This window comes from Entelurus aequoreus, linkage group LG24 (genome assembly GCF_033978785.1).
Source record: "Entelurus aequoreus isolate RoL-2023_Sb linkage group LG24, RoL_Eaeq_v1.1, whole genome shotgun sequence".
Taxonomy (NCBI): Eukaryota; Metazoa; Chordata; class Actinopteri; order Syngnathiformes; family Syngnathidae; genus Entelurus; species Entelurus aequoreus.
In genome coordinates, this window is record NC_084754.1 from 1,092,454 (window position 1) to 1,119,245 (window position 26,792).

The 26,792-nt window shown below is 38.3% G+C and overlaps 1 protein-coding gene across 2 annotated transcripts in view; it reads left to right on the forward strand.

The window, feature by feature from the left end:
* LOC133641560 (AT-rich interactive domain-containing protein 3B-like) overlaps window positions 1-22,484 on the forward strand; it is a 39,854-nt gene extending 17,370 nt beyond the window's left edge. For both annotated transcript variants that reach the window (XM_062035362.1, XM_062035361.1), the window contains 7 exons: window positions 11,980-12,051; window positions 12,122-12,194; window positions 15,055-15,238; window positions 17,316-17,566; window positions 17,636-17,896; window positions 18,491-18,580; window positions 21,482-22,484. In XM_062035362.1, the coding sequence (XP_061891346.1) occupies window positions 11,980-12,051; window positions 12,122-12,194; window positions 15,055-15,238; window positions 17,316-17,566; window positions 17,636-17,896; window positions 18,491-18,580; window positions 21,482-21,621 (1,071 nt within the window). In that variant the 3' untranslated portion in view covers window positions 21,622-22,484. The remainder of the gene's footprint in view (window positions 1-11,979; window positions 12,052-12,121; window positions 12,195-15,054; window positions 15,239-17,315; window positions 17,567-17,635; window positions 17,897-18,490; window positions 18,581-21,481) is intronic.
* The last annotated feature ends 4,308 nt before the right edge of the window (window positions 22,485-26,792 follow it).

The following is a 26,792-nucleotide window of genomic DNA, read 5'->3' on the forward strand; positions in this document are numbered from 1 at the left end:
TCAAAATGGCCAGAAAAAGAGAACTTTCATCTGAAACTCCACAGTCTATTCTTGTTCTTAGAAATGAAGGCTATTCCACTAAATTGTTTGGGTGACCCCAAACTTTTGAATGGTAGTGTATATTTTAAAATTAGTCATCGATATGTATCAGGTTTAGGTTTGCACGATATAAATCACATGTGTCAAACTCAAGGCCCGGGGGCCAGATCCGGCCCGACACGTCATTTAGCGTGGCCCTCGCAAGCCTGGGAATAATGTGCATACTTCATCTTTCTTACTAAATGTTTTCATTGTTTCCATTTTGACAGAAACAAATGACATGACATTTCATATGTTTTAAAATTGGATATACTGTATATATACACAAATATTTAATTGTTATTGGTGTGAATCTTTGGGCACCTCGCCATTCGATTCAGATTCATAATGGATACTCAATTCAAACTGATTTTTGCAATGTATTATTTGGTATAATAATAACAAGAACTTAACAAAACAGCTTACGGGTTACAAAACCTCCTTTTGGTTGCTGATGTATGACATATGCATGCACCAAGTAAGCATAGAGATGGCCTAAAAAAAAAAGTTTTTTGTAGTAATTCGGAAAAAAATAAATACAATTAGATTTTTGAAAATTACTAAAAAAAATCAGGATTCAGATGTGATAATAAAAATAAAAAATTTTTTTAGCACCCCTAATTATTATATACCGTATGATAGTTTGTAAAAATTTAAATATATTCCGTATTTTTCGGACTATAAGTTGCTCCGGAGTATAAATCGCACCGGCCGAAAATGCATAATAAAGAAGGAAAAAAACATATATAAGTCACACTGGAGTATAAGTCGCATTTTTTGGGGAAATTTATTTGATAAAACCCAACACCAGTCAGACATTTAGAAGGCAATTTAAATTAAATAAAGAATAGTGAACAACAGGCTGAATAAGTGTACGTTATATGAGGCATAAATAACCAACTGGTATGTTAACGTAACATATTATGGTAAGAGTCATTCAAATAACTATAACATATAGAACATGCTATACGTTTACCAAACAATCTGTCACTCCTAATCGCTAAATCCCATGAAATCTTATACGTCTAGTCTCTTACGTCAATGACATCAATAATATTATTGGATATTTTACGCTAATGTGTTAATAGTTTCACACATAAGTCGCACCCCCGGCCAAACTATGAAAAAAAACTGCGACTTATAGTCCGAAAAATACGGTACTTAAATATCTGCTTGTCACCTTGACTTACGATTTCAAAGCAAGTTATCCATCAATTTGTACGTACACAAATCAAATAACCAAATGCATCCATCCATTTTCTTCCGCTTATCCGAGGTCGGGTCGCGGGGGCAGCAGACTAAGCAGAGAGGCCCAGACTTCCCTCTCCCCAGCCACTTCGTCCAGCTCCACCCGCATAGGCAATAATATAATGAGGCGATTATACTTTTTATATTCTTACATTCATTGTTACAAGCGGCCCTCTGAGGCCAGCCATGACTGCCATGTGGCCCTCCATGAAAACAAGTTTGACACCCCTGATTTATAAATGATATAAGTTTGGCCGACTATAGGAATTAGAATGATCTGTATTGGCCAAGTATGTAACACACAAGGAATTTGACTTGGTACTGTGCTCCCTATACCGGTACTAGTATAGTATCGCAGTACTAATGAATCAAAAACGGTGCTATACTCTGTTTAAAAAGTACCGGTACACGTCATGACATTGCTGGTTTTTACGAGCAGAGGCGCACGTTCGGCAGCGCACAATCACAGAGTACTTACAATCAGACACAGTGTGGAGACAGAAAAGGAAAAATGGACGCATTTTGGCCTAAAAATTGACGATAAAGGTGAAGCTATAACACTGAAACGCCCTCAGGAAGAGGTGCTTTAACAAATGGCTAGTTAGCAAGCAGCGAACATCCATCTGCAGTCGGCAGTGTTTCCTCGTCTCCATGGCGACGAATAAAGTAAGTTTCTTACAAGTAACATCCCTGCAGGACGAGGAATAGCTAAACATGCTTCACTACACACCGTAGGAGGATACAATAGCTCACCGGTGTCACCACTAACAAAAGCTAGCACGCCTGAATGTAAACAAAAGCAATGGGAGGATCTACACCTGACATCCACTGTAATGATACCAAGTACTACTATGAATACATCAATATTTATCGTCACAAAATGTTTTTTCTTTAAAAAAAAAAAAATCATATTATGTTTATAAACTCCGGAAGTACGTCTCTGGACACATGAGGACTTTGAATATGACCAACGTATGATCCTGTAACTACTTGGTATCGGATCGATACCTAAATTTGTGGTGTCATGCAAAACTAATGTAAAGCATCAAACAACAGATGAATACGTGATTATTGCATTTTAACAGAAGTGTAGATATAACACGTTGAAACAGAAAATAACCGAATATTAACAGTAAATGAACAAGTAGATTAATAATTCATTTTTACAGCTTGTCCCTCATAATGTTGACAAAATAATAGGTGTATAAATGACACAATATGTTACTGCATACGTCAGCAGACTAATAAGGAGCCTTTGTTTGTTTACTTACTACTAAAAGACAAGTTGTCCAGTATGTTCACTAATTCATTTAAGGACAAAATTGTTCTTCGATTGCAATAATAAACATATGTTTAATGTACCGTGAGATTTTTTTTGTATAAAATAAAGCCAATAATGCATTTTTTTGTGGTCCTCTTTATTTAGAAAAGCATAAAAAAAGTATCGAAATACATTTTGGTAGCGGTACCAAAATATTGGTATCAGGACAACCCTACTTCACACTGTAAGAGGATATATTAACCACAAGCTGGAGCTCTTGAATGTAAACAAATCGGTACAAATATCGACAATAACGATGCCAAGTATAGTACAAGGTTTTGTTGATACTGTGGTTAGATCGATATTTTCTATTATTGTTTTTTGTTATCAAAAAATATTTGGTTATTTTTTACAAACTCAGGAAATACAGTAAGTCCCTGGGCACAGAATAAAACTAATAATTTATATCTGAGACAAAAAGGTAGGAAATCATTTGAATATTTAATTGAAATTGTTACACCACCATTCTGTGTTTTTGTCTGGGTATAATTGTAATCAATCATTCAAGGATCTTGTACATTTTAAAGGCCCGTTTTTTCTGCCCGAATGCCGCTGGGATAGGCTCCAGCCACTTTCGCGACCCCGAGAGGGACAAACGGTAGAAAATGAATGGATGATTTACTAAGATCAAAAGATTAAGGGTGATGGGTCAAATGCAGAGAATAATTTCGCCACACCTGGTGTGTGTGTGACAATCATTGGTACTTCATTTAACTTTAAAACACCACGTGGTAAACAGTTTGTTGCCATCTATAAAATAGTGTGTACTATTTTATGTAGTGGGCATGTTGCGTGCAATTTACTAACACTGCATGTGCAATTGTAAAGTAGTGCAGACCGCCTTATTTGAATAAGGGTTTTGCGTGTAGGGCATCACCACGGACGAGACACTCATTTACGGCACATCCAGGTTATCATGCTCTTCCTACCTGCAGCGTTTTGCTGTTTTCAAACAAACTTTTTATTTTTCATTTTAGAAGCAGTCCTGCATGCAGTGCATCTACCATGAAACCACTTTTTTGTTGTTGTTTTTTTACTGCTGAAGGTGCACTCCTTGGTGAGGGGCTGCCCTTCACTCCGCTCAAGATGCAAAAAAAAAGGCACACTTAAAGGCCTACTGAAAGCCACTACTAGCGACCACGCAGTCTGATAGTTTATATATCAATGATGAAATCTTAACATTGCAACACATGCCAATACGGCCGGGTTAACTTATAAAGTGACATTTTAAATTTCCCGCTAAACTTCCGGTTGAAAACGTCTCGGTATGATGATGTTTGCGTGTGACGTCACGGAGTGAACGGAAGTATTCGGACCCCATTGGATCCAATACAAAAAGCTCTGTTTTCACCAGATAATTCCACAGTATTCTGGACATCTGTGTTGGTGAATCTTTTGCAATTTGTTTAATGAACAATGAAGACTGCAAAGAAGAAATCTGTAGGTGGGATCGGTGTATTAGCGGCGGACTACAGCAACACAACCAGGAGGACTTTGAGATGGATAGCCGCCGACCTCACCTTGACTTCCTCCGTCTCCGGGCTGCCGACCGCATCTATGATCGGGTGAAGTCCTTCGTCGCTCCGTCGATCGCTGGAACGCAGGTGAGCACGGGTGTTGATGAGCAGATGAGGGCTGGCTGGCGTAGGTGGATAGCTAATGTTTTTAGCATAGCTCTGTCGAGGTCCCGTAGCTAAGTTAGCTTCAATGGCGTCGTTAGCAACAGCATTGTTAAGCTTCGCCAGGCTGGAAAGCATTAACCGTGTAGTTACATGTCCATGGTTTAATAGTATTGTTGATTTTCTGTCTATCCTTCCAGTCAGGGGTTTATTTCTTTTGTTTCTATCTGCATTTAAGCACGATGCTATCACGTTAGCTCAGTAGCTAAAGAGCTTCGCCGATGTATTGTCGTGGAGATAAAAGTCACTGTGAATGTCCATTTGGCGTTCTCGACTCTCATTTTCAAGAGGATATAGTATCCCAGGTGGTTTGAAATACAAATCCGTGATCCACAATAGAAAAAGGAGAAAGTGTAGAATCCAATGAACCCTTGTACCTAAGTTACGGTCAGAGCGAAAAAAGATACGTCCTGCACTGCACTCTAGTCCTTCACTCTCACGTTCCTCATCCACAAATCTTTCATCCTCGCTCAAATTAATGGGGTAATAGTCGCTTTCTCGGTCCGAATCGCTCTCGCTGCATTGTAAACAATGTGCAGATGTGAGGAGCTCCACAACCTGTGACGTCATGCTACTTCCGGTACAGGCAAGGCTTTTTTACCAGCGATCAAAAGTTGCGAACTTTATCGTCGATGTTCTCTACTAAATCCTTTCAGCAAAAATATGGCAATATCGTGAAATGATCAAGTATGACACATAGAATGGATCTGCTATCCCCGTTTAAATTTAAAAAATTCATTTCAGTAGGCCTTTAAAGAAGGTTTTTTTCATATAAAAATGTTTTAATAATATATATATTCTATCTAGGGACGGCGTGGCGAAGTTGGTAGAGTGGCTGTGCCAGCAATCGGAGTGTTGCAGGTTACTGGGGTTCAATTCCCACCTTCTACCTTCCTAGTCACGTCCGTTGTGTCCTTGGGCAAGACACTTCACCCTTTGCCTCTGATGGCTGCTGGTTAGCGCCTTGCATGGCAGCTCCCGCCATCAGTGTGTGAATGTGTGTGTGAATGGGTAAATGTGGAAATAGTGTCAAAGCGCTTTGAGTACCTTGAAGGTAGAAAAGCGCTATACAAGTATAACCCATTTATCATTTATCATTTATCTGAAAAAAACAAATGTCATTAAAAAATTACTAAAGGACACCAAAACGTATCAATTTAATTTGTTTTAATCAGCACTTAAACCAATTCTTATTAGCATTATACAGTATATCGTAACAGTTCTCATTTGTGAAAAAAAAATCTTACGTCTGTGTGCTGTCAATGCCTTATATTTAAGTATTTTAGTAAATAAAATCCCAGAAGACAAAATCATTTGGCTTCGTTGCGGTTAACCCCTTCAAATTCAATCATAGGTTTTAGAGAAAGGAAGGGTGAGCAGAGCCCACGAAGGAGCCTCCTCATTGGCTGACGTGATGTATAGTGAAGCGTGTGTAAGGTGCACACTTGTTTTCAGTAAAGCGTGGCTGTCGAACACCCACTTGGAAAAATCGCAATACCTGCGCTTGCTGTTACAGCATATACCGCTAAAAAAAAACTAAAGAGGAAATCGGAGAAAGAAAAGAAACAAAACAAAATACAAACAAGGGAATTCTTCGCTGCAACTTCACTGTCAACAACCTCGGCGTGTGCACCTACAGCTCTCTCGTGCGGAATGGGGGGTGGGATTTACAGTTTGAATTCTGCCTGGTGACACAAGATTCAAGTACCCCAGCAGCTATAAAATTATAAAATGATGTTGCTGAAACAACAGTCTCTAATATTTCCTATTTCTGACTGTCCAAAAGATAATAATCAACAGTACATTAAAAAGTGGATTGACAATAGTTTTGAGAAAATAATCAATCAAAAAATTATACAATATGTTACTGTATATGTCGGCTGCCAAATTAGGGAACTTTGTAACCAGTTTTTAAATGCTTCCTAATGACGTCTGCTGTCATTAGGATGCCGACTGCTAGGATGTTTATATATTCCCATTTAGGTGAAGAATGACTCCTAATCCTCAGGAAGTAAAGGGGGGGAAAAACGAAACGGAAAAATTGAATTTTATAGTTTATTTTGCTATTGTTATTTAGATGTATTGTTATTCCTATTATTATTTTACTTGTTGTGGTTTATTCGGTACAAATGTTTTCTGTTTTTTTCAAACTATATTTAAGGTTGAGTTTTGGTGATACAATAGATAATGTTTTCAAATGAATGAATAATCAAGTAAATAATCGTGATTACGATACCAATGAAAATAATTGTGATTGTTATTTTTGCCATAATCGCCCAGTCCAAATTTGAGGCAATCCTTCATCAGCTTGTGTCCCGGTAGTGCCTTTTTCTACGTTTAATAAAGATCCGCTGGGGCATCTTTTTTGGTCTCATCACAATTAAAGACTTGCTGCAGGACCTAGCCCTCTCCGCTGTTAAAATCCTCGAACTGAAGGTGTCGCAAGCCGCAGGCTAACTAGCTAAAATGCTAGCTCAAAGCGGTTGTCTAGCACAGTGTTTTTCAACCTTTTTTGAGCCAAGGCACATTTTTTGCGTTGAAAAAATGCGGAGGCACACCACCAGCAGAAATGATTAAAAACGAAACTCAGTTGAGAGTAAAAAGTCGTTGTTGCAATTGTTGGATATGATTTTAAATCTTAACCAAGCATGCATCAATATAGCTCTTGTCTCAAAGTAGGTGTACTGTCACCACCTGTCACATCACACCCTGACTTATTTGGACTTTTTTGCTGTTTTCCTGTGTGTAGTGTTTTAGTTCGTCATGCACTACTATTTTGATGGCCTTTTCAATTTTTTTGGTATTTTCCTGTAGCAGTTTCATGTCTTCCTTTGAGTGATATTTCCCGCCTCTACTTTGTTTTTATCCTTCTTCGTGGGGATATTGTCGATTGTCATGTCATGTTCGGATGTACATTGTGGACGCCATCTTTGCTCCGCAGTAAGTCTTTGCTGTCGTCCAGCATTCTGTTTTTGTTGACTTTGTAGCCAGTTCAGTTTTAGTTTTGTTCTGCATAGCCTTCCCTAAGCTTCAATGCCTTTTCTTAGGGGCACTCATCTTTTGTTTATTTTTTGTTTAAGCATTAAATACCTTTTTACCTGCACGCTGCCTCCCGCTGTTTCCGACATCTACAAAGCAATTAGCTACCTGCTGCCACCTACTGATATGGAAGAGTATTACACGGTCACTCTGCCGAGCTCTAGACAGCACAGACACTCAACAACAACACATCATTTGCAGACTAGAATTACTGGTTTGCAAAAAATATTTTTTACCCCAAATAGTTATTGTGGAAATAAACACATTAGAAGTGCTACTCGCCTTTAAAGCTTTTCGAAATGTGTACAGGATGTGATGTAGGGGGCCCCGCCTCTTCGTAATGGCCGTGCCCCCGTGTACAGGAAGTGATGTCATCAAAATGGCAGGCCCCGGTGGCTTCAGGCAGCAAACAAAACGAATGAATGAAGTGTTCATACGCCGACACATGGTTCCCACACAGAGGCATATTAGGGGCGATGTAAACCTTCGTAAACCGAAAATGTCGCAAGTAGTCGTGCTCGTAAATCGAGGTTCCACTGTAATGCAAATTAGACTGACATTATCTCAACCCCTTCTCCCCCTATAAGCCACATATAAGTCGATTGCAGTCTTATGGGGAATGACCATGTATGACCATGTTTTGTTGCCACGTGTGAGTTTTCTCATACAAAAAAAAAATAGAATGTGTTTTACAGGTCCGTCCGCAAAAAGTAGAACTACCGTAATTTCGGGACTATAAGCCGCTACTTTTTCCCCTCGTTCTGATCCCTGCGGCTTATACAAGGGTGCGGCTTATATACGGCCTGTTCTTCTCCAACACCGACGAAGAGGATTTTGGTGGTTTTAGTACGCAGGAGGAAGACGATGACACAATGATTAAAGACTGACTTTTCATATACCGGTAGGCTGGTTATTTTGATAACATACAGGCGAGCACTTTGTATTACTTTGCACCGTTGTATTATTTGTACTCTGCACGAATGCTGTTCGCCATGTCAAAGATGTGAAAGTTTGATTGAATGATTGAAAGATTTATAGTTAATAAATGGGACGCTTTGCGTTCCCAAACAGTCATCTCTGTCCCGACAATCCCCTCCGTGGTAGCAGGAACCCCTATATACTACGGTAATTACACATCAATACCCTGCGGCTTATAGTCGGGTGCGGCTTATGTATGGAGCAATCTGTATTTATCCCCCTAAATTTAGCTGGTGCGGCTTATAGTCCGGAAATTACGGTATCTTGTTTTTACTAGGTGGTTGTAGTCTAAACGTACCCTTAGCCTTAGCAACTGAGGGGAAAATCTAGTAAATAATACCTCATAAAGAGGCTGACGTGAGAGGTGTTTTCAGTGTAAACACAAGGAGAGTTGCAGTTTATAGCCAACATGTTTTTTTTTTCTGTTTTGGTTCCCATGTGTCTTATAGCTGAGATGGTAGAATGCTGTTATGAAGCCACCATGTCCATCAAGGTTTTGGCAGTCAAACATAAACAGTCAGATTGTTAATATTGCATTTAGAGAAATAACCAAAACGGTCCTTTATTTTGATTAAGCACAAGTGACCACTTTGTGGAGCACAAGAACATGTTGTGTTGTTTTAGTATGAAACATGTAATGGAGCTGAATGACCGGCCGCTTATTGCGACAACATGCAGATCTGCAACAGTTTGGGGGTTGGGCGATGTAGACGGTGCAAATCATATACATTTGGCCGATTAGTTTTAAATAATATCAAAGGCCTGGAAATAATGTCAATAAAATACTTTATATTCTTTTGCTAAATGTATTTGTTCTTTCCATTTTGACGTTGAACAAAAACATATTCTGCATGCAATTGCATCTATTTTAAACTTTAATATTATCTAATACTGCAACAAAATATTATTATACATTCCACAAAAAAAATTTGTTAAAATGAAAATAAATGCTTGGTTGACTTGTGATGTCAAAGCAAGTTATCCATCAAATTGTACACTGTAAAAATAACATTAGACTTTAAGGTAAAATTTTGGTGACTGAGCTGCCTTGTTTTGTTTTTTTTACCATAAAAGCAACTTTGGTAGTGATTTACATTTTTTTGGGAAAACAACAACCTTAGGTCTTATGGTACAAAAAAGAGAGGTCAGTTGCATTGATTTTACCGTTAAAAAACAGGGGTACTGTTTTTCAATTCCATCCATCCATTTTCTACCGCTTGTCCCTCTCGAGGTGGCGGGGGTGTTTGGAGCCTATCCCAGCTGCACTCGGGTGGAAGGCGGGGTACAGCCTGGACAAGTACATTTTTCAATTCCATTTACAGAAATATGTTGTAAAAACTATGGCAAATTTTCACAATATTTTGGTGACCGAGCTGCAAGTTTTTTTTACAGCAAAATCAAAATATTTTTTTTTACAGCATACGTAAAAGAAGATATAAAACTTATAGGTATACATATTAGGGGTGTAAATCTTTTGGGGACCTAATGTTCTGATCCAATTCCGATGCCTGGTGTGACATTCTCAATTCAACACGATTCTCAATATAGACAGATTCTTGCAATGTATTATTTGGTATAATAATTTTAATAAAACTTTTTTAAAACAGATTATAGGTTAGAAGAACTCCTTCTGATTGTATGGAGATGGCCTAAAAACGTATTTTTATGAATTGATTTTTGTCAAATAGAAACGGGATGAATAATAATTGCGATTTGGATGTGAATCGATATTTTTTTGTGCACCCCTATTATATACTGTTTGTATTTTATATATATATATATATATATATATATATATATATATATATATGTATGTATGTATGTATGTATGTATGTATGTATGTATGTATGTATGTATGTATGTATGTATGTATGTATATATATGTATGTATGTATATGTATGTATGTATGTATGTATGTATGTATATATATGTATATATATATGTGTATATATATGTATGTATATATATGTGTATATATATATGTATATATATGTATGTATGTACTAATATGTATACATACATATATAGTATATATATATACACTAATAGTATATATATATATATATATATGTATATATATTATATATATACTATTAGTGTATGTATATATACTATATATGTATGTACACATTATTAGTATGTATATATATATATATATATATATATATATACTATTAGTGTGTGTATATATATACTATATATGTATGTGTGTATATGTATGTACACATACTGCGTATATATATATATATATATATATATATATATATATATATATATATATATATATACATACATACATAAACACACATGCATATATGTATATGTATGTGTGTGTGTGTACATACATATACACACATACATATATATATATATATATGTATATATGTATGTATATATGTGTGTGTGTGTGTGTACATTCATATACACACATACATATATAGTATATATACATACTAATAGTGTGTATATACTGTATATATATGTGTGTATATATATATATATATATATAAGCACGCACATATATATATATGTATATATATATATATATATACATACATACATACATACATACATACATACATACATACATACATACACACACATATATATATATACATATATACATATATACATATATATATATATATATATATATATATATATATATATATATATATATATATATATATATATATATATATATATATATATATATATATATATATATACTGTATATATATATATATTTTTTTTTTTACAGGTATATATATATATTACAGGTATATATATGTATATATATATATTACAGGTAAATACACACACACATGATGTGGCCCTCACTGAAAATGAGTTTGACAGTACTACCTGGTAACAATACCAGGTAGTATAGAATAAAGACCATGTTACAACAGAAAGTAACTATTAATAGTGAATAGCGAGTAGATTAATAACCATTTAGAGAAAATAAGACAACCAGAGATGATGCACTATGTTACCGCTATATTAGGAGCCTTTTTGTAACCTGTTTTGAAATCATTTACATACCAAGTCATGTATATTGTTATCAAAGGAGGCTGCAATATATATCGCAATATAGATTATTGCCCATCCTTATGGTCTCTGGTGTCATTTTATTTTGAACATGCTTACATGTGATCCAGTTTCCATTGCACAGCCGTTGAAGCATTTCAATAATAATGTGAAGCAGTGAGGTGTAGAAAGGGGGGGGAAAAGAAAATGTGCATGTCAACAATTATTTTCATACTTGCATCATTCCACTGGCTGGCGTGCGTGTCAGCAGGACAATAACGTCTCAGCAGGCCTTTCCGTCCGACTGCACACACACTGGCCTCCACTTACATTTCAACCCTTAACCGTCACTTTACAGGGAGGCGATGGAGCAATAACACGTCACAATAAACGACCTCATGATAATGGAGCCTTCTCAGCGGGAGCAGCTTTGAACAAACTCTTCCCCCCTTTTGAATGTATTATGTATACCGAGGGCAGCAACCTTTATGTGATAGGGAGGGGGTGTTGGTTCAAAGGCCACACTAACATGCTGTAAATCTGTTTCAATATCAAAATGACACCCCGAACCTAAACTGGTGCCATGTTGTCACTGTACCGACAGAAAGCTCCAGTCTGGGCCGAAGAGAGCGACGGAGGAAGAGGACGAGCGGAACCATCAAGGGACTTTGCAAAGGTCAGTGAATTTATTGGACGCTCTAGTTTTTAATTTCAGCAAAAAAGAGCTTATTCCTTCTGCTTTGCAGCTTTACGAACTGGACAGCGACTCCCAGCGGAAGCAGTTCCTTGACGATCTGTTTGTCTTCATGCAGAAACGAGGTAAGACCGTTCAAATGGTGCGTCCTAATACACTTTTGGAGTATCACAAAGTCGAGTTGGAAACACGGCCATCCTGTTTGTTATCACATGACTTAAGACTTAATGTTTAACAGAATTCTACAACGCGCTTGGCAGTGACAAGTTAACAGAGAACATAAAAGTCTAGGAGCATATTAAGTTGAGCGATGCCAAAATGAATCATGTTTTGTGTACTAGGGTTGTCTCGATACCAATATGTTGGTACTGGTACCAAAATGTATTTTGATACTTTTCGGTACTTTTCTAAATAAAGGGGACCACAAAAAATGGCATTATTGGCTTTATTTTAACAAAAAAAACTTAGTGTACATTAAACATATGTTTCTCATTGCAATTCTGTCCTTAAATGAAATAGTGAACATACGAGACAAGTTAAACAGACGCTCCTAATTTAGCTGCTGAAGACATTTTCCATTCTAGTATTTGTCAAAACTATGAGGGACAAGTGGTAGAAAATGAATTATTAATCTATTTTTTCATTTACTGTTAATATCTGCTTATTTTCTCTTCTAACATGTTCTATCTGCACTTCTGTTAAAATGTAATAATCACTTATTCTTCTGTTGTTTGGATACTTTACATTAGTTTTGGATGATACCACACATTTAGGTATTCGATACCAAATAGTTCCAGGATCATACATTGGTCATATTCAAAGTCCTCATGTGTCCAGAGACATATTTCCTGAGTTTATAAACATAATATACATTTTTAAAAAGCGAACAAAGATTTTGTGATGCTAAAAAATATTGATGTAATCATATCACGCAAGGAGTACTTGGTATCATTACAGTGGATGTCAGGTGTAGATCCATCCATGGCGTTTGTTTACATTGTGATGCCGGTGAGCTATTGTATCCTCCTACGGTGTGTAGTGAAGCATGTTTAGCTATTCCTCGTCCTGCAGGGATGATACTTGTAAGAAACATACTTTATTTGTCGCCATGGAGACGAGGATTAGTGATTTAGAAGTAGCTAAAACACTGCGGATGGACGTTTGCTGCTAGCTAGCTAGCCATGTCTTAAAGCTCCTCTTCCTGAGGGTGTTTCAGTGTTATAACTTCACTTTTATTGTTAGTTTTTAAGCCAAAATGCGCCCGTTCTCCCTTTTCCGTTTACACACTGTGTCTGCTTGTAAGTACTCTGTGATTGTGCGCTGCCGAACATGCTCCTCTGCTCGTAAAACCAGCAATGTCACGACATAACGTCATGCCCGTGAACCAGTACTTTTCAAACAGAGTATAGTACTGTTTCTGATTCATTAGTACCGCGATACTATATACCGTACAACCCTAGTTTGGCATATATTGACCTCCATAGGATTGCTTTGCTTTTAGTGTCTACAACAGTGTTTTTCAACCTTTTTTGAGCCAAGGCACATTTTTTGCGTTGCAAAAATGCGGAGGCACACCACCAGCAGAGATCACAAAAAAAACGAAACTCAGTTGACAGTAAAAAGTCGTCGCAATTGTTGGATATGACTTTAAACCATAACCAAGCATGCATCACTATAGCTCTTGTCTCAAAGTAGGTGTACTGTCACCACCTGTCACATCACACCCTGACTTATTTGGAGTTTTTTGCTGTTTTCCTGTGTGTAGTGTTTTAGTTCTTGTCTTGCTCTCCTATTTTGGTGGCTTTTCCTCTTTTTTTGGTATTTTCCTGTAGCAGTTTCATGTCTTCCTTTTGAGCGATATTTCCTGCATTTACTTTGTTTTAGCAATCAAGAATATTTCCGTTGTTTTCATCCTTCTTTGTGGGGACATTGTTGATTGTCATGTCATGTTCGGATGTACATTGTGGACGCCGTCTTTGCTCCGCAGTAAGTCTTTGCTGTCGTCCAGCATTCTGTTTTTGTTTACATTTTGGTTTAAGCATTAGACACCTTTTTACCTACACTGCCTCCCGCTGTTCCCAAACATCTACAAAGCAATTAGCTACTGGCTGCCACCTACTGATATGGAAGAGTATTACACGGTTACTCTGCCGAGCTCTAGACAGCACCGACACTCAACAACAACAACACATCATTTGCAGACTATAATTACTGCTTTGCAAAAAATATTTTTAACCCAAGTAGGTGAATTTAGATAATCTCCCACGGCACACCAGACTGTATCTCACGGCCGCGGCACAGTGGTTTAAAAACACTGGTCTATAACATACAATGTTTCTGTATGCGGTGCTTGCTGGAAACATTTGAGACACTTCTGGTTTATGCAGTTGGCTTTTAAAGCAGTGCACTACTGTGATTTAGAAGATCTTTGACCAATGTTAACATACCGTGAATGTAAAAAAACGAGAGTAGTAAAGGGAGTTTCAAAAGCTTGTCCTTAGTTTTCTAAAATATTATATTGGGTTAAAAAACATATATGCTGAAATATACTGTAATAAAAGTGTTATGTCAGCCATGTACACTCGGAGGTCTCGCTGGAGCTGATCCTGCATGTGTTCATGCTTAGCCCCGAGTAATCTTGTTTCTACAACTTGTATTTAGCCTTCTTTATTAAATGGCTTGACCACGGACCTAGAGCTGCAGGGATAGTTGTCAACCTCGTGATTGGCAGCCACTGCTGCTCAGCCGCCCCACCCCCCACGCGGTGCTCAAATCAATTACAAACAAAGCTGTTGCTGTGGAATTATCCCCAACCCCCATTCGGCAGAAATAAGCAGCATTAAAACACTGCACAGTCTTTTTACCTGGCAATAATGGTGGTGAGCAAATCAGATAGGATCAGATCTTTTCTATATTTTGGAAATTTCCACTTGCGACTCAAGAAATCTGTGTTGCTGCAATGGTTGTTTGTGTATTTTAATTCAGGAACTCCTGTGAACCGCATACCCATCATGGCCAAGCAGGTGCTGGACCTGTACAAACTTTATAAGCTGGTGACCGAGAAGGGAGGCCTGGTGGAGGTCATCAACAAGAAGATTTGGAGGGAGATCACCAGAGGTCTCAACCTGCCCACATCCATAACCAGCGCAGCTTTTACTCTGCGCACACAGTAGGTGTCTTAACTGTCATAACCAACAATATCAGGTTTTATTTACTCAAGGGCTGTAAAAAATTTATTTATTTAATCACGCAAAATGTTAATGATAATCAGTGTTCTGAAAATTACTTTTAAAACGTAATTACCGTATTTTTCGGAGTATAAGTTGCTCCGGAGTATAAGTCGCACCGGCCGAAAATGCATAATAAAGAAGGAAAAAAACATATATAAGTCGCACTGGAGTATAAGTCGCATTTTTGGGGGAAATGTATTTGATAAAATCCAACAGCAAGAATAGACATTTGAAAGGCAATTTAAAATGTCTAAAGAATAGTGAACAACAGGCTGAATAAGTGTACGTTATATGAGGCATAAATAACCAACTGGTATGTTAACGTAACATATTATGGTAAGAGTCATTCAAATAACTATAACATATAGAACATGCTATACGTTTACCAAACAATCTGTCACTCCTAATCGCTAAATCCCATGAAATCTTATACGTCTAGTCCAGACCTGGGCAAATGAAGGCCCGGGGGCCACATGCGGCCCGTTAAGCTTTACAATCTGGCCCGCCGGACATTCCCAAATAATTTTTTTAGATGTTTAAGATGGAAAGTGTAGCTGCCATTATGATGTGCACTCATGTTTTCTAATGAGTGTAAGTCTTCAACTATACTAAGTATTTCAATGGTTAGAATCTGCGCTTTTGCATGATATACTAGTTACTATGGTCATCTAATTAGTTACTATGGTCATCTAATTAGTTACTATGGTCATCTAATTAGTTACTATGGTCATCTCATTAGTTACTATGGTCATCTCATTAGTTACTATGGTCATCTCATTAGTTACTATGGTCATCTCATTAGTTACTATGGTCATCTCATTAGTTACTATGGTCATCTAATGAGTTACTATGGTCATCTAATGAGTTACTATGGTCATCTAATTAGTTACTATGGTCATCTCATTAGTTACTATGGTCATCTCATTAGTTACTATGGTCATTTAATTAGTTACTATGGTCATCTAATGAGTTACTATGGTCATCTCATTAGTTACTATGGTCATCTAATGAGTTACTATGGTCATCTAATTAGTTACTATGGTCATCTAATTAGTTACTATGGTCATCTCATTAGTTACTATGGTCATCTCATTAGTTACTATGGTCATCTAATGAGTTACTATGGTCATCTCATTAGTTACTATGGTAATGTAAGTCACAGCAGCTCAGACGAGGCACCAAGCAGTGTGGGCGGGGAGCGTTTCCACAGAGTGTTTCCAGAGCGGCTTGAAATGCGGGTGTCAGGGAAGGAGATTTTTACAACAAAGTTCTACAAGAAAAGTGATATTTTAGATTGTAGGTGGGTTTTTTTTTTACCCTTCGCATTCATATTTCGCCGTGTTTATTGCAGTTTTGTTGCGTTTCGCTTGATTGTAAAATATGTGGATGGAGAGGGGGTGTTACGTTCATATGTTGTCAATATTCAGTGTTTTATCCTTCATAGTTAATATTGTGAATCTCACATTCTTTATATTCATGTACATTCTGGGTGTCTCATTCAGTAGAAAATTTAAAATTCCATTCCGTTTCTTAAGGCGGCTGTCATAACATTTTTAGCATTCAATCCGACATTATTGGGAGGTTTTGTATTAGTGTTCTTAAAAATAGGACCAAAACACACACATATTGTACAGCAGATTGTCACAGCTTATATATGTCTGTGTGTGTGCGTGCATATATTTATATTTATATATATATATATATACATACATACATAGATAGATAGATATATATACCGGCCCCCAGACACATTAATTTCTCTAAATGTGGCCCCCGAGTCAAAATAATTGCCCAGGCCTGGTCTAGTCTCTTACGTGAATGAGCTAAATAATATTATTTGATATTTTACGCTAATGTGTTAATCATTTCACACATAAGTCGCTCCTGAGTATAAGTCGCACCCCCGGCCAAACTATGAAAAAAAACTGCGACTTATAGTCCGAAAAATACGGTAATAACAATTTAGTAAAGTGGTACCAAAAATGTCAACTGCTGGACTTTGTAAATATTTTGCAGGTATATGAAGTACCTGTACCCGTTTGAGTGTGAAAAGAAAGGTCTGAGCTCTCCAGGGGAGCTGCAGGCTGCGATAGACAGTAATCGCAGAGAAGGTCGGCGTCCCAGCTACACCAACAGCCTGTACCGCTACTCGCCCTCTCCAAACGCCGCTCAACACGCACTCCTTTCCTCGCCCACGATTCACACCCCCACGTCTGGACGCATCGCCTCCAGTCAGTCAGTTAGCCCAATTTTAAAGAAACACGCAAGTATGAAAACATTTCTGGCTGTTGTCATTGCCATTGTTATTTTAGATACGTTTTCACTGTGCTGCTCAGATGAAACCTCAACTCCGATGATGCCCGGCCGGCTTCCCATGGCCGTAGCTCTGGGGCAGCAGCAGCAGCAGCAGTTGGCTCAAGCTGCCACTCTGGAGCATCTCCGAGAGAGGCTGGAGCGTGGTGCGGACGGTCCTGAGAAGAAGATGATGCGTCTGGCAGAGGAGCAGCAGCGCCTCATGCAGCAGGCGCTCCAACAGAACCTGCTGGCCATGGCCTCCCACCTCAACCCAATGAACCTCAAACTCAACAATGGTCATGGTGTGTGTGTGTGTGTGTGTGTGTGTGTGTGTGTGTGTGTGTGTGTGTGTGTGTGTGTGTGTGTGTGTGTGTGTGTGTGTGTGTGTGTGTGTGTGTGTGTGTGTGTGTGTGTGTGTGTGTGTGTGTGTGTGTGTGTGTGTGTGTGTGTGTGTGTGTGTGTGTGTGTGTGTGTGTGTGTGTGTGTGTGTGTGTGTGTGTGTGTGTGTGTGTGTGTGTGTGTGTGTGTGTGTGTGTGTGTGTGTGTGTGTGTGTGTGTGTGTGTGTGTGTGTGTGTGTGTGTGTGTGTGTGTGTGTGTGTGTGTGTGTGTGTGTGTGTGTGTGTGTGTGTGTGTGTGTGTGTGTGTGTGTGTGTGTGTGTGTGTGTGTGTGTGTGTGTGTGTGTGTGTGTGTGTGTGTGTGTGTGTGTGTGTGTGTGTGTGTGTGTGTGTGTGTGTGTGTGTGTGTGTGTGTGTGTGTGTGTGTGTGTGTGTGTGTGTGTGTGTGTGTGTGTGTGTGTGTGTGTGTGTGTGTGTGTGTGTGTGTGTGTGTGTGAGCCTGTTTCATCATTACTGGAGCTCCCAGTTAATGGAAATATCTGTTGTTGTTTTTCCACAGAGAGCAAACAGGATTTGTCCCTGAGTATCTCCACTAATGGAGCAGCCAGTATTAGTGTGTCCGTTCAAGTCAACGGCACGGTGTACTCTGGTAGGTTCAACTGCTCATTGAACTGTGTGCACAGCAAATGCACAGTTGCACAATACCTTCAACTGTACCAGACTGCATGACGACACCTAGTTTTCAAAAAAACACTTTTTTTAAAGACAAAAACCTGCAATAGTGTAACAGTGCGGCTGTGCTAGTGTGCACTAGGGCTGGGCGATATGGCCTTTTTTTAATATCTCAATATTGTTAGGCCACGTCACGATACACGATATATATCTCGACATTTGGCCTTAGCCTTGAATGAACACTTGATGCATATAATCACAGCAGTATGATGATTCTATGTGTCTACATTACAACATTCTTCTTCATACTGCATGAATATATGCCACTTTTAAACTTTCATGCAGAGAGGGAAACCACAACTAAGTCAATTTAGCAAAAGTGTATTTATGAAACAGTTATTAAGCAGTGGCTCAAACATTCATGTCATTTCAAAACAGAAAGTGCAAGATTGTCAGAGACATTTTAAAACAAGCTATTAGTGCACTTTTGTGCATGATGTCACTAAGATGACATATCAAAACAACACTAAATTAAAGTGCACTTTTTGTACAGAACGCCACTACAATAGTTTAAAAACATGATGTCACACAAGATATTTCAATAAGTGTCAAATAAAAATGAGCTGCATAATAGGACATCAAATAGTGTATGTCCTTCACTATGTGGTAGCTTCCTGCGGACATTATCTCCTTCTGTTGTCGACTCTTCTTTTTTCATACGGTGTTGATGTGGAAATGTTTGCCTCTGCATGTTGATGGTGTGGGCGTGTGGCACCGAATGGAGATGTTGACATGCGGAGTAAGCACTCTTCATTCTCCAGCAGGTGGCTTTTCAAACGATGCTACATATTAGCAGTAATGCTACTTTTTGCAGCAACGCTTTTGCCCCACACTTGACAAATTACGGTTGTCTGTTCGACATATTCCCACTAGAAGCCAAACCACCGCCAGACGATGGACCCCCTGCTGTTTTTCTTGGGAATTCATTCTTCCTTCATTTGTTACCAGATTGGCACCTTCTTTCTCTCGTATTACCACAGCTAACTTTAGCCATGCCGCTACCTCTCTGCTCCGCGAGGGCATATACGTATGTGACGTATGACGTGACAGTATGTGACGTGTGTAAGAAGGTGCGCTCGCTGTCTGTGAGAAGGAGACACAAGAAAGAGTGAGAAGAGCCTGTAGTGTAATGCCCGCAGCTAAAAGCAACTGCGTGAGAACGCATACTTGCATATCACGATATACTCATTTTCTATATCGCACAAGACAAACCCGCGATATATCGAGTATATTCCATATATTGCCCAGCTCTAGTGTGCACGTTAGTAAACCTCACTAAACAACACTTTAAAGGCCTACTGAAATGAATTTTTTTTTATTTAAACGGGGATAGCAGATCCATTCTATGTGTCATACTTGATCATTTCGCGATATTGCCATATTTTTGCTGAAAGGATTTAGTAGAGAACATCGACAATAAAGTTCGCAACTTTTGGTTGCTGATAAAAAAAAGCCTTGCCTGTAGCGGAAGTAGCGTGACGTCACAGGTTGAAAGGCTCCTCACGTTTACCCATTGTTTACACCAGCAGCGAGAGCGATTCGGACCGAGAAAGCAAAGATTACCCCATTAATTTGAGCCAGGTTATAAGATTCGTGGATGAGGAACGTGAGAGTGAAGGACTAGAGTGCAGTGCAGGACGTATCTTTTTTCGCTCTGACCGTAACTTAGGTACAAGCTGGCTCATTGGATTCCACACTCTCCTTTTTTTATTGTGGATCACGGATTTGTATTTTAAACCACCTGGGATACTATATCCTCTTGAAAATGAGAGTCGAGAACGCGAAATGGACATTCACAGTGACTTTTATCTCAAAAACAATTCATCGGTGAAACACTTTAGCTACAGAGCTAACGTGATAGCATCGTGCTTAACTGCAGATAGAAACAACAGAAATAAACCCCTGACTGGAAGGATAGACAGAAAATCAACAATACTATTAAACCATGGACATGTAAATACACGGTTAATGCTTTCCAGCCTGGCGAAGCTTAACAATGCTGTTGCTAACAACGCCATTGAAGCTAACTTAGCTACGGGACCTCACAGAGCTATGCTAAAAACATTAGCTATCCACCTACGCCAGCCAGCCCTCATCTGCTCATCAACACCCGTGCTCACCTGCGTTCCAGCGATCGACGGATGCGACTTATACTCCAGTGCCACTTATATATGTTTTTTTCCTTCTTTATTATGCATTTTCGGCCGGTGCGACTTATACTCCGGTGCGACTTATACTCCGAAAAATACGGTAATTAGATCTCGATTTTGTGACGATCTGTCACTTCATTTCTGTTTGTGCTTCCTTGTTTTGTCTTTATTTCCTGACGCTGAGTGGGATGAGCCTAGTAAAAGAGTGTGGGTACTAGACTGGCCTGCCTGTAGTCCAGACCTGTCTCCCATTGAAAATGTGTGGCGCATTATGAACCCTAAAATACCACAACGGAGACCCCCGGACTGTTGAACAGTATGGGAAAGAATTCCACCTGGAAAAGCTTCAAAAATGTGTCTCCTCAGTTCCCAAACGTTTGCTGAGTGTTGTTAAAAGGAAAGGCCATGTAACACAGTGGTAAAAAAATGTTTGCAATGTGTTGCTGCCATTAAATTGTAAGTAAATAATTATTTGCAAAAAATGTTTATCGGCTCGAATGTTAAATATCTTGTCTTTGCAGTCTATTCAATTGAATATAAGTTGAAAAGGATTTGCAAATCTTTGTATTCTGTTTTTATTGACCATTTACACAACGTGCCAACTTCCCTGCTTCTGTGTCGTGTGCGTGCACTGACCACTGATTAGAACGCATGTTTGTGTTTCACAGGAACATTGTTTGCTCAGAAGTCCGCGGCTCCAGTGGTGTCCCAGGCCGTGACTCCGGCAGGAACCAGTGGTTTCAGTGCCTTCTCCTCCTCCCACAGCCCCTCCTCATCTTCCTCCACCTCCTCTAAGGGACCAAATTAAGTCATCTTTTCCCCCAATTCTGTCATTGAGCTGTATACTCTGTCATAGCTACAAGAACTGTACGGAACACGTCTGCTTCTTTCGTCCTTAGTTTGTTTAAATTAATATAGTCAAGACAATGGTGTGTGTGTGTGTGTGTGTGTGTGTGTGCATGTGGACTCATCAAGCTTCTCAGTGTAACGTGTTCATCTTTGTTTGTGACATAAGCATCGGCCATGTTCTGATATCTCTCGCTGGTTTATCATCTGTAGATAGGACAATAGTGCTGCCAAAGTGAATGAAGACCAAAAAAGCCTTAGCTCAATGACTTAGTTCTGTTTGTTGCCATTATGTAAACACTATATATCATTGGTTGCTGTGAGTGGAGTTTCCATGGCAACATGAAGGGATTTTATACACTCTCAGGTACCACAGGACCTTTATATTTAGAGGAATTTTTTTTTGTTAGAAACATTTAGTTTTCTTGTTTTTTTATTTAATTGAGTTCTGCCTTAAATGTATCAAATCTTCGGTTCAATGGCGGCGTGTGGGTGAGATGCCGTATTTACCTCATTTTGACTTGGAAAGCTTCTGAACTCAGGAATGTCCGGCCGGACCCAGAACTCTTGTGTGACGTATTTTTGTACAGGCGACGAATGTATGATGACTTACCTCACGTTGTGACTGTTGAACACACTGAACCAGTGCTACCTCAACCCTGGAGAGAAATATGCAATCTGCTGAATTGTACTGTTAGCGGACAATCAAGGAAAATTGCAAGCAAAATGTTACTGAGAACTAACAAGTGCAAGAGGCAAGACTCCATGTTGGGCTTTGGCTATTGAATTTGTTTGATATGGAATAAAAAAAAATCTTGTGTGCTGTCAAAATCTTTTTTTTTCCCTCCTACATAAAACAATTGTTCAGTAGGTGTGTGATTTTGAAAAGCTGGCAGATATTTTAGTTATTATTTATGATGTTGTGGCTTGTGCAGCCCTTTGAGACACTTGTGATTTAGGGCTATATAAATCCTCTTGGGATTGATTGGTTTGTTTTCGGTCTCTGGGTTGACGAGCAGGAAAATGGGGAATTCATGCAGTGTGAAGACGCTCCCCTAAGTTGATGATAATAATCACCTCCATTCTAGCAAATGAACTGAATTTCTTGGTCTAAGCCTTCCGCCCGTGTGCAGCTGGGATAGGCTCCGGCACCCCCCGCAACCCTGTAAGGGACAAGCGGTAGAAAATGGATGGCTGGATAGGGCAGAGGTGTCAAAGTTGTTTTCACTGAGGGCCACATCGCAGTTATGTTTGGCCCCAGAGGGCCACATCTAACAGTGAATACTATTATGACACAATTTTTTAATGCATTTTATTAGATTTTTTTTTTTAAACTAAAATATCACAAAAATATGGTAAGTTGCAATAATTTCACCTTAAAATGTAGTGTAAATTACTGTAAATGGAAAAACAGCACTGCTGTTTTTATGCTTAAAAAACGGCAGCTCAGTTGCCAGAATTTTACTGTAAAATTTAATTTTTTTTACTGTAAATTTAAAAAAACGCCAATTTTACAATAACATGTTGACACCTGAGCTGCCAGTTTTAGTTTTTACCGCAAATCAACAAGTGTAGATTTTTTGGTGTATTAATGTAAATGCCAAAACGGCACCACAGTTTATTACAGTAAAAAAAAATAAGTACTGTTTTTTTCATTTCGAGAAAAATGCTGTAAAAACCACAGTAAATTTCACAATTTGACCATGAAATATATTGCTACTTTTACATTGCACAATTTGATAGATAACTTGCTTTGAAATCATTATTATTAGTATTTATTTCTATTTAAAAATGGTTTGATAACATTTTTGCATAATTAGACAATATTTAAGTTAACATAATTTGTGATTAAATGTATTTTTTTCTCCCAAAATAGAAAGAAAGAATACATTTAGTAAGAAAAGTCACAGTACTCTATTGATACATATTATTTCCAGGCTTTCGAGGGCCAAATAAAATGAAGTGGCGGGCCACATGTGGCCCCCGGGCCTCTAGTTGGACACCAGTGGTCTAGGGCGAGGCTAAACGTGTTAAATTAAACACAAGCCATGAGCAGGCATGCTAATGGTTGAGCTAGATTGGAACAACACAATAATTAGTACTTGCTTCAAGGTTCATTACAAAATGTAATGTCACGCGTGTTAAAAAATGTAGTTATTTAAAAAAAAAACATTGATTTCCTGGCTTATAACCAATGGTAGCAACACGCTGTCCGATTGATACACGCATGCGCGAGTTTTACGTCACTTCCTGTCAACTTGATTTATGGCGATTATTTTCGTTCACTGTGAAGTTTTTTTGTGCCTTTTTTGTAATCTTTATTTCAGTAACATAATCATATAAAATATTACTTACAAAATAAAACTACTAGAACACAGAATTTGATTTGAAACCGTACAGATTCTTACAGAAACCTGAACGATGTGCTCAGCTGTTTTAAATGGCAAATAAATCAATCTTTTTTTTGCTGCTTTATTTACATCAGATAAACATCAATTCACAGTAATGATGATTTAAATTTCTACTTTTTGTTGGGCCGCAGATAAAGATTCAAATTAAGTTCCTCTTTTTAAGAAAAAAAAATCAATATTTAAAATAGAAATTACGAAATAGGAGTCAGTGGCGCCCCCGTGTGTCATTCAATGCAATGACAGGAGCTAAAAACTAGTTGTAATTGCGGGGATAATACTCCTGATTTTTTTTTTTAATCTACCCCTCTTTCATTTTCAGATTCGTATTCTTTATTTTTTTTTTATGTAGCAGATTTTTTTAAATCGAATGAATAGTTATAATAATAATAATAATAATAATAATAATAATAAACCATTGAGATTGGCTATAGCATCCCCTGCGACCTCGAAAGGGACAAAATGGATGGATGATAAAACGTTTAAATATAACGTAACGTCGCAGACACTCGGTCGTAAAATATTTCTAGAAAGGAAGTGACGTGCGTGGATTGCTCTGGTCTTCCGGGTAGTGTCTGCTAGTTTTTATTTATTTAGTTATTTTATTATTTATTTTTTAAATTTTTATTGAACAACAAACATACATTTATCATTTTTAAACACAAAAGTCAAGGCATTTTCAACACCAAGAGAAAGAAAGCAAAAGCAAATACTGATGTAGTAATAATAATACAAAATAATAAAATAAATAAAATAAACACGATAAATAGTGCTTAAAATAAAATAAAGTAAAAAATAAAATAAAAAAATATGAAGAAAAAAAAAGACAAAAAGAGCTACCTAAATCACTTTAATAGTTTTTAACAGGGATATCAATTTACGGGCGTTTGTAGTCTTAATCATTCTCCATAGACTTGCAGTTGACACGCAGCTCAAAGGGGCACAACATATCTCATATCTAGTAAAAAAAACAACAGTTGTTATTTTTGCCAAAAAAGGATGTAAAACATAAACAATAATGATAAAAAATAAAACAAACTTTACATCAATAGATGTGAATTTGTTAAAAGGTTTTGATGTTTTTGTTTGGTTGCTTGTCTATGCATGGTGCAATCGTGTGTGCGCAATATGCACTATATTGCCAAAAGTATTTGGCCAGCCATCCAAATGATGAGAATCAGGTGTCCTAATCACTTGGCCCGATGTATCAAATCAAGCACTTAGGCATGGAGACTGTTTCTACAAACATTTGTGAAAGAATGGGCCGCTCTCACTGATTTCCAGCGTGGAACTGTCATAGGATGCCACCTGTGCAACAAATCCAGTCGTGAAATTTTCTCGCTCCTAAATATTCCAAAATGGAAGAGTTTGGGAACAACAGCAAGTCAGCCACCAAGTGGTAGGCCAGGTAAACTGACAGAGAGGGGTCAGTGAATGCTGAAGCGCATAGTGCAAAGACTTTCTGCACAGTCACTTGCTACAGAGCTCCAAACTTCATGTGACCTTCCAATTAGCCCACGTACAGTACGCAGAGAGCTTCATGGAATGGGTTTTCCATGGCCGAGCAGCTGCATCTAAGCCATACATCACCAAGTCCAATGCAAAGCGTGGGATGCAGTGGTGTAAAGCACGTCACCACTGGACTCTAGAGCAGTGGAGACGCCTTCTCTGGACTGATGAATCACACTTTTCCATCTGGCAATCTGATGGACCAGTCTGGGTTTGGAGGTTGCCAGGAGAAGGCTACATTTCGGACTGAATTGTGCCGAGTGTGAATTTTGGTGGAGGAGGAATTATGGTGTGGGTTTGTTTTTCAGGAGTTGGGCTTGGCCACTTAGTTCCAGTGAAAGGAACTTTGAATGCTCCAGGATACCAAAACATTTTGGACGATTCCATGCTCCCAACCTTGTGGGAACAGTTTGGAGCGGACCCCTTCCTCTTCCAACATGACTGTGCACCAGTGCACAAAGCAAGGTCCATAAAGACTTGAATGACAGAGTCTGGTGTGGATGAACTTGACTGGCCTGCACAGAGTCCTGACCTGACAGAACACCTTTGGGATGAATTAGAACGGAGACTGAGAGCCAGGCCTTCTCCACCAACATCAGTGTGTGACCTCACCAATGGTGGAAAATTCCTATAAACACACTCCGCAACCTTGTGGACGGCCTTCCCAGAAGAGTTGAAGCTGTAATAGCTGCAAAAGGTCATATTGAACCCTATAGGTTAGGAATGGGATGGCACTTCAAGTTCATATGTGAGTCAAGGCAGGTGGCCAAATACTTTTGGTAATATAGGGTATCTCATATCTACTAAAAACAAAACAGTTGTTATTTTTGCCAAAAAAGAATGTAAAAGAAACAATAATGAAACTTTTTATACATATATATCAATAGATGTGAATTTGTTAAAAGATTTTGAAAGTAAAACATGTTTTATTCAAACTTTAATGAGCGGGTCCTAAGATGTCAATCCTAAGGTTGCACAAGGGTTCAGGGGTAATGGTGGTCGTGCACACAAACCACTTAAGAACCACTGGATTAGGGGTTAGTAGGGTCAGTAAAAGTACATTTTAAAGGCCTACTGAAAGCCACTACTAGCGACCACGCAGTCTGATAGTTTATATATCAATGATGAAATCTTAACATTGCAACACATGCCAATACGGCCGGGTTAACTTATAAAGTGACATTTTAAATTTCCCGCTAAACTTCCGGTTGAAAAC